The sequence below is a fragment of the Amblyomma mixtum genome, chromosome 9 (genome assembly GCF_055824585.1).
Source record: "Amblyomma mixtum isolate Tamu chromosome 9, ASM5582458v1, whole genome shotgun sequence".
In the NCBI taxonomy this organism is placed as follows: Eukaryota; Metazoa; Arthropoda; class Arachnida; order Ixodida; family Ixodidae; genus Amblyomma; species Amblyomma mixtum.
The window spans coordinates 93409691-93419142 of record NC_143020.1 but is presented as its reverse complement, the minus strand read 5'-3'; the positions used below and the strand labels follow the sequence as shown (position 1 = coordinate 93419142).

Sequence of the window (9452 nt, the reverse complement as noted above, 5' to 3'; positions counted from 1 at the left end):
TAGCTGTGGAGTGTAGCTTTAGACTATTCGGCTACGGCGTTATGCGTACGTGCGTGTACACGCATTGGCTTGTAGGCCTGCGGCATGAGCTAGAGCTACCTGGCAGTGGAAATGTCAGGTTTCGGGAATTTTCCGGATTGTTTACAAAAACACAGCTTTTAATAATGGAAACTGTAGTCCCTGTTTTGTTTGGAGCCGCTGGAAAAGGAGCAATTGGGGCTGTGGATTGCTCAAAAATCGATTTCTTTGTCACCCTAAATGGCTCGAAATTTCCTCGTTTCCGTAGACTAGCACTGTTTAATTTTGAATAATTTCGGAACAAACCAGACAAGGCATCGAGAGGCCGCTGGATTTGATGTGCGCGAGAGATCACTTAGAACCTACATCCTCCGACGAAAACCCTGTCTGTTATCTGTGCGATTACGTATACCAAAAAGCGTGTCTTCTCCAGATGAATCGCCATGGTCGCAAGACTTAGCGGAGCTGCCTAGTTGTTCCAAATCGCCGATTAGAAGTGGTCGAGTTTCAATGTCGTTTATTTTTCTATGTAGACGTCCAGCATCCGGCATTGCACTTTGATGTTGTCACTCGTCACCTCCATTTTCACCCTGAATGTGCCATTCTGGAACAAAAAGAAAAAAGCGCGAAATTCAGTAAAATTGCTCCGTGCACGAGAGAAGGAAAAAACGGCCTTAAAGCTGCACTGAAGAGGAATCTGAACTCGACTCGGGAACTCAATCTACAGGTTCCGAGCATTCTTAGAAACATCGATTTATTTCCCTGTGTGGCCGATTTCCCTAATTAAATCGATTTAACGTCCGGCTCCCGCCTTTTTTATTTGAATTCTCCCCCGTACGGTGGGCGGAGTCGACCAACGCGCGGAGTGCCTTTCGCCCAGTCCCGTGGCGACTTGCCGTTCTGCCATCGGCGGAGTAATACGTAGTAATCCGTAGAAGCAAATAGTCCGCGCGTATTTTTATTTCTGCGGGCTTATTTTGCGGCTACATTATCTGCGAATGAAACTATTTCTTCACGGAAACAAAAACAAAACAAAATAAAGCGAAAGTAAAGCCTCCACGGAGCTGGCAAAGGGATATAGCAATCTATAAGTGTTTTGTAACGAAATAAAAGTGGAATAATTGCCTCACTCTCAGTGAACACCTGGACCAGACGCTGTAAGGGAAAGTATAAAGGAAGAGGTGGAAAGAGGGGAGAGATGAGCTTCGAACATGTCAGTATTTAAGTACGGGAGAGGGGGGGGGGAGCTCTCAAAAAGTGGGGACCCCCTATGGCTTTCATTGCCCATGAACACGGGAAAACGCCTCCAACTTTTTTAAGCCAGGAGCTTGCAATGGAATAACAAACTTGTATTTCACGTCCCGCTGGCTGTGTATGCGGCCAGGCGCTTGTCACCGATCCTAGTGCTATGAATGGACCGTTTGCGTTTGGAGACACCATGCGGAGCTTCTTTCCGACATTCGCATGCTCTTCTCGCTTGCGAAAATGTACACTCAGTAACAACTTAGCATAAAATGATCACTTGTGGAGTCAGTTCAACAAAAACTCTATTTATTGAGCTCATTTGTTAAAATGTCTCTACAGATATGAGCCAATAGGAAGGCAATTAACTGCCTGCAAACCAATTGAATCTCAGTTAATTTTGCCCGCCAGTAGATTCCCTAAAGCCTAAAACTCATGGAACGCTAAATAAAAAGCTGATCTTAGCGTTGAGGGTAGACCGTTTAGGCAATATTTATGGAACACTGACTTGAAGAGTTGGCGAGTGATTTGCGCACCGTGCCTTAAAGGTGCACTGAAGAGGAATCTGAACTCATCTTTTTGCCGTGGGAACTCAATCTACACGTTCTGAGCATTCTTAGAAACGTCGATTTATTGACCTGTGTGGCCGATTTCAGTAATTAAATCGAATTAATATCCGGCTCCCGCCTCTCTTTTTTCATTCTCCCTCGTACGGGGGGGCGGAGTCGGCCAACGCGTGGAGTGCCTTTCACCCAGTCCCGTGGCGGCTTGCCGCTCTGCCATCGGTGGAGTAATACGTAGTAATCTGCAGAAGCAAATAGTCCGCGCGTATATTTATTTCTGCGGGCTTATTTTGCGGCTATATTATCTGCGAATAAAACTATTTATTCACGGAAACCCAAAAAACAACATAAAGCGAAAGCAAAGCCTCCACGGAGCAGGCTGAAAGGCACTCCACGCGTTGGTCGACTCCGCCCACCGTACGAGGGAGAATTCAAAAATAAAGGCGGGAGCCGAACGTTAATTCGATTTAATTAGGGAAATCGGCCACACAGGGCAATAAGTCGAAGTTCATAAGAATGCTCGGAACGTGTAGATCGAGTTCTCGCGGCAAAAAGGCGAGTTCAGATTCCTCTTCAGTACACCTTTAAGTTACAGACGTCATGCAAAAAGGATTAAAGGTACGTGCGCAATTTACCTGCCCATAACCTACACATATTCAGTATGCATCCTAAAAAAGTCGTTATAAATGAATTGACTTCTCGAGCAAGCCTAAGGACCAGAGACGGCAAGAAGCAGATTCGCGCAGTATTCCGCTTCCTTTTTAATGCGATATTGCATTACAAGTACCATAAGGGCGAAAACTGCCCGCCGGTGTCGGTAGCGTCGGCGGCCTTAGTGTCTGTGTAAAGCCTCTACGTGTCACCATTGCACAAGCTGTTTATGGGTAGTTCTTTCTCTCTCCACCTTCAACCTGCCTCTCCCCCTCTTCAGTTGTTGTAGAGAGGGGGGAGACACCGGACGAAGAATGACTCAGCAAAAATTAAACAGACTCGGAGAGTTGCAGGCCTAAGTGCAAAATAAACAGCCTCCCAAAAAACTCATCATCATCATCAGCCTGACTACGCCCCCTGCAGGGCAAAGACCTCTCCCATGTCTCCTTAATTAACCCTGTCCTTTGCCAGTTGCGGCCACTGTATCCCCTCAAACTTCTCAATCTCCTCTGCCCACCGAACTTTCTTCCGCCCCCTGCTACTCTCGCCTTCTCTTGGAATCCACTCCGTTACCCTTAAGGACCAGCGGTTATCTTGCCTTCGCATTGCATGCCCCGCCCAAGCAGCCTACTTCTTCCCCTTGATTTCGACTAGGATGTCATCAACCCGTGTTTGTTCCCTCACCCACTCCACCCGCTTCGGATCTCTTAACGTTACACCTATCATTTTTCTTTCCATAGCTCGCTACATTGTCCCTAACTTAAGCTGCACCCTCTTTGTTAGCCTCTACTATCTCTCTATCTCTGCAAAAAATCGGGCCTGCGGGCGCTATTTCTTCTCACATTGTTCTGGAAGAGCAATCTGGGTCTCAAAATCCCCACCGGTGGCTACTTTTAAAGCAGACACCTGCCAGTGCAGTGGTTCATCGCTTAACTGCTGCGACACAGTGCCGGTGATGGTAGGAGGACTCCCCGTGATATAACAATGTGAGACATTTTGTGTAGTTGGTTAGTCGGAATTGGAATAGAATCAGAATTAGAATATATTGGCGAGTGAAAGAAAAATGCTATCACACCTTCCCATCTGTCCAATTCATCATCCCTAAATTTTTCACTCTTTGTTCTGGTTTTTGTAGTGCTGTTCCTTCCAGTCAAATTTCTTGTGCTTTCTTTTAACAGCTCATAAAGAAACTCTTGCACAGTAAAATACACCGCACAGCGCTCTACCCGTTCGTGTGAGATTTATATTCCTTCCTGCTCCAGTAACCAGAGTAGCGAGTTAAGGAAGTTGGGTGCGAAACACCTTTTAGGCCTCCTACTGCGTTCTCCTACCTTTGGAATACATTACCTCTGTTACCCCGACAGAAAATGTTACATCGGTCCCGCTCGGAAAATATGCTCGCTGTTCAGCACACTTACGCCAAGCACAGCTCGAACCGCGGGGTGCATGAAGAAGACCATCTTGGAGACGTAGGTGCCGGCCGGAATAGGGCACGTGTTGTTCCATGGCTCGCCGATGAATCTCTCCATGGGCGATTCGCCATCGCAGCCCTTGTAAGAACTGAAAATGTGCAATGGATATCAATGTGGATATTCGTGGGAACAGTTGCAGTAGGAGTACCCCAAATGCACAGATAGAAACGAACCAAGTTGTAAGCAACAGAGCGCCGAGAAAGATAAGAATGGCCGCGCATACGCCACCTTTCCATAAAATAACGCACCCTACTAGTATGCATATGCATATTAATGCACACAGAGCAAAATCAAGTTAGCCAATGACTGCTTGCAGAATGCTGTTGTGTGTTGCTACGCATATACATCTCCGGTTGATGCTCTGATCTCTTTTTGTCAGATATTAGCATACAAGTCTCTGTAATGTAATTAACCGATATTAGACACTGCCAAATTTTAGATAAAGCCCGTTCTGCTTTCTGTCAATTACCGGTGTTGTTTCTGACAAATTGCTTAGCCAAAGGTTCACTGCAGTTTGGAGCGCAGTCAAGAAGCAACCGCGGTTTTCTTTGCCTCTCTCCTTAACAATCTGGCTGACTCATGTCCAGCTTTCTCAGGCAAAAATTTTGAAAATTGTAAAATTGCAAGACACTTTTATGGAAATATTGAAGATAATGGTCCACTATTTTGATGTGCAGCAAAATCTTTCTTTTACATTGTTTCCATCGATCGCATCGAACAGTTAAGATTGCTACAGAAAACCAAATGGGGAACGTTTTTGACGACAGCAAAACGTGAATAGAAAAAAATAAATACAAGGCTTTCGTCGCCTGATCTACGAATATATATGTTCTTATAGTGAAATCTTACATTATATGAAAACAATTGCGTTCATACACGCCTTCCTGCTCAAAAATGCTTTTGTCTAGAATTGCTGCATATGAAATGGAATAAGTACCAGCCTATATAATTCCATATGATGATAGAAAGTAAGTGAAAGGGCAACTGCATAAGTTTAAGAAATCGACGAGCTTAAAAGGGTCTAATGTGCGAAACTTTCAGGTAAAGCATGCGAAGTCCTTTTGGGCTAGCATTTGAAATGGTGACGTAATAGCCTAATAAAATCGCGACGGCCTTCAAGCTTCTCCGCCGCGCACAACGCCAAGTGGGGGCTCATGATGACGTCATCAACGGTAACAGTACATTTCTAACCTGCTTTGAAGGAACCCCCCCACGTCACACTGAACTTCCCCGCACTGCTCTGGTGCTTTGAAAAGAAGACCAAAACTCAATCGTCGATTCCGTCACTATTTGAACAGCCAGTGCAAAAAATTTGGCATGTTTTACCTAGAGCTTCTATGGGTTTGAATCTATGAGTATCGCGAAATTCGCAAAAAGTAGTGCACTTGCCCGTTAAGAATCGTAGATAATTTGCACATACTAACATATAAAGATTTCTCAATTCCTTTCCATTCATTTAATACTGATACGAGGTGCTCGCTTTTCTTTCATTGGATTCAAAGACTGCTGACGTCTTTCGCATGTAACTTTGAAGGTGTTGTGAACAAAAGCACTCACCATGAGCCCATGTCTTGCACGCAGGGCATCTTCATCCCCATGGAGTTCCACATGGTGAACTTGGTGATGGGCGGTCGTCGTAACTCTTCCAGTAGTTCGCCCGAGTAGTGGATGGTCATATTGCGACCAACCTTTGCGTCATGGATGCTCAGGTTGTGCAGAACCACTAAGCTCGGTTCAGCTGCAGAAAGGAAACGTTGTGTTCAATTAAATCCGCATTGGCACAAAAAGTGGTAAGATTTTACGAAGTCAAACCCAGTAGACATGCGAAAGCATGTGTTTAGCCTGGTTCGCTCTTGGTTTTGCTTCGCTGGGTCGTCGGCACGTCTGGCGACGATATTAGTTCGATAGTAGTATTAGTTGATGAAGACGACGATGTGCAACGTAGAGCGCCAGAGCGGGTATATTACTAATGCTCTACACTAGTATTAGTTCATGAAGACGACAATGTGTAATGTAAAGCGCCAGAGTGGGTATATTAGTTCGATAGTAGTATTGGTTCATGAAGACGACAATGTGTAATGTAAAGCGCCAGAGTGGGTATATTAGTTCGATAGTAGTATTAGTTCATGAAGACGACAATGTGTAATGTAAAGCGCCAGAGAGGGTACATTAGTTCGACAGTAGTATTAATTAATGAAGACGATAATGTGAAATTTAAAGCCCCACAGTGGGTATATTAGTTCCATAGTACTATTAGTTGATGAAGACGACAATGTGCAATGCACAGCGCGAGAGTAGGTATATTAGTTCGATAGCAGTATTAGTTGATGAAGACGACAATTTGCAACGTAGAGCGCCAGAGAGGGTATATTAGTTATACATTAGTATTACGGACGACGATATGCAATCCAAAGCGCCAGAGTGGGTATATTAGTTCGATCGTAGTATTAGTTGATGACGACGAATATGTGCAATGCATATCGCGAGCGTGTGTTACGGTTTAACACGAGGCGTGATCGGCAGAGGCTGCAACATAGTGCTCTTGTGCAGTGGCCAGCAAAGCTGATGTGTTCGCACCGCCACGGGTTTGAATCGCAGCCGCGGCAGTATTTTGTATTTATGGTTTACCCAAGGTCACCTTCAAGGTCAAGCTTCACATAAACTCGTTGAGCCGATTAGTGCTCGTGAAGTAATGCTCTCGCACCAAAATATGCCGCCTTCTTGGCGTCTAAAAGAGGTTGTCAATTGCCTCTCGTCTCTTCTTCGGCTTTTTATTTCTCGCTGGTTCATTGAATTTGCGCCATTTGCATAATTCTATAAGAATGTAGTTCTTTTAGGCGCCTCAGCACGACAAGCTTCTGCTTTGTGACGGAACAGCGTAAAATACCGGGACAAAAGACAAGCGCTTCTGTTGCTTATGTGGCGTCAATGTAAATACCTTTGCAACGGGACTTAAAAGATGTCGCGACGACTATGCTGAAGAAGAGTGTCACGGCCTTTGTAAAACTTTTCCGCTCATAGCCAATTGGTGCTGATGTGCTGTTTAATAAGTGCGAAAACTGGATAATGATAAGCAGCATCCGGGAAACATTACTTACGGCTGCAGTTCTCATGCCGTAAACCATGCAAGGTTGCTTTCAGCAGTTTTTCAGTTTGACAAATAAATTCTCTTTTATGTTTAGGGAAAACATTGCTACATTCTTCAGATGGGAAAACCTCTGGCCCACTCAAGGTAACAGATATTGATCTATATCTTTCTATAACTAAGAAGACAGTAGTAGGGAGCACTTGTTCTGTTTTCCCACATTCGTCTGCATTCTGTGCGTTGCGCTTGCTTTGCTTTGGTAGCTATATTAATCAGTACTATCAAAATCTCCTATCAGATACGTACTTTTTGCATAGTTTGACCTATTAAACCAGTATTTATGGCTAACAACGATATTTACTTTCAGTAACATTGAGATCTTTGTTGTAGCAGTGTTGTTACAGGGCAATGCATCCTTAGGAAAGAATAAAAAATAAAGATAAAAGCAATGCGAAACAACTCCTCAACTTACTCTGGCACGAAGTTACTTTGGGGTACTGCACAGTCGCCCAGCAACAGGAGCACGCAATCAGCGTCAAAGCCGCCCCGCATAACACAGTTCTTCGGGACATCCCTGGGCTGCCTGACCGACACTGCCGCCGTCGTCTTGGATCACGAAATGAATCAGTAGAGTCCTCGTTTTATTCCAACCGGACGCCCCTGTCTCTAATGCCATTGTTCCCTCTTATTCTTCCAACTACGCAGTCCAACACGAATCATGTGCCACATTTTCTTACTTTGTGCATGTGCGTGCGTGTGTGTGTGTAGCGAGGTCAAGCCGGTTCTGCTCTCCCCAACAGAGGCCGGCTGGGGCCTTTGTTTAAACACGTGGCTTAAGCCGGACGGAGTGTGTACACCGCGAAGCCTACCCCGTGTAGTTGAAGGCTCCCCTTACAGAGATAGAAAGCGAGGCACTGAAGGAAATTGGAACGCGACGTCCTGTTTCCTCGCCCTCGAAAGGACGGGGCGAGCAGTGCAAGCACTCAATTTTTCACGTCGCAGTAGCCGTTAATCACCGTTCTGAAGCATCACTTTTTTGATGGTCCATTTTTTTTGTTCTTTGTCTCTGCGTCCTTTCGATCACGTTTCTACGAGAACTGATGACCTTAAGAAGTATTCTGGCGTCTGATACATACACGCTACGAACCAGCTAGGCGTGTGTTCATTGTGCAGGGTGAGGGAAGGCGTACAATGATACATTGGACGCATTAACAAGAAATGCAAAAGGAGAATCGCTCGCTTATTCTATACCGATTACACTCACGTAAGTATTAACAGCAAATGTCTAGTTATAAAATTTTTTGGAAAGTCATCATATTAACATTTTTTTTAGTTTTCTGGCTCTTTTTTCAGTGCGTACCCCTCTTATCATACTGAGATTTCCTCTCCCAATCCCACTCCGCAGAGCCAAGTGAAACGTCAGCGGCTTCAAACACGCCGAGAAAAGTTCGTCTTTTTAAACTACGATCTCTTTCTCTCTGAAAACCTGATTTTTGCGGGGTTTTTTTGAGGATCGCACTTACTTCGCCAACAACAAGTCCCGCGAATAATTTCGCCAGAACTTCTCCTTATCATTCATCTTTTCTCACTGTATTGAGAGGACATAGTAGTAGCGCTAAAAAACAAGGACGACAGGGTAGAGAAAGACAACACAGGCGCTAGGCATCAACTGACTTTATTCTCGAGAACAACAACAAATTTATAGGCGACAATCAGGAGCATAAAAAAATCAACAATTGAATCGCATGCGTGATGGCACTTCCCGATACAAGAACCTCAAATCTTTAGTGCACAGATAAACATTTGGTTTGCTCACGCACGTTTGCCTTTCCAAGTGTATGAGAAAGGCTTCCAATACTTCCCGCTCTTTCTGATCTGCACTGACATATATCACACGTGTCTGCTCAAACAAAGGGGTACAACTTTTTTTGTCATCATGCTTAAATCGTTTGCAATGTGCCGCCAAGTGTCCAGGGCCTGATATAGCAGCTGCCCAATTGTTATGCTCCATGAGGCGAACATTGATGCAACGGCCAGTTTGGCCGATGTAGCACTTTCCGCAAGATAGCGGAATCCGATAGACCATATTGGTCCTGCAGGCCATAAACGGCTTCCCATGCTTCATGGGGCATGGCAGTTTTCTGTTGCAGTCATCATTCACCACTCTGCAAAGTTTCCCGAGTTTGTTGGGTGCAGTAAGCACTACCCTGATATTGCCTTTCGAGGCCACCTTTTTAAGGCGGTGCGAAAACTGGTGAACGGGCAGTGCCACGCGTCTTGCCCGTTCGTGAGCTTGTCGCTCAGTCGTCAGCTTATGGTCCCCAGCTTTAATCTTGTGTATCAGACTCTCGGCGACCGATGCCACCAGTTCCACAGGAAAACCTGCCTTAGTCAAGCGACCCGCCTGCTTTTCAACGCCCT

At 45.1% G+C, this 9452-nt stretch overlaps 1 protein-coding gene across 1 annotated transcript; it reads right to left on the bottom strand.

Moving 5' to 3' along the window:
- Positions 1-518: 518 nt before the first annotated feature.
- On the bottom strand, positions 519-7698 carry LOC149330164 (uncharacterized). Its single transcript, XM_089559753.1, has 4 exons — positions 7504-7698; positions 5504-5684; positions 3893-4034; positions 519-622 (listed from the first exon to the last, which is right to left on the bottom strand). The coding sequence occupies exons 1-4, from the start codon at positions 7601-7603 to the stop codon at positions 536-538; spliced, it is 510 nt and encodes a 169-aa protein (XP_089415879.1). The 5' UTR covers positions 7604-7698; the 3' UTR covers positions 519-535.
- Positions 7699-9452: the final 1754 nt, after the last annotated feature.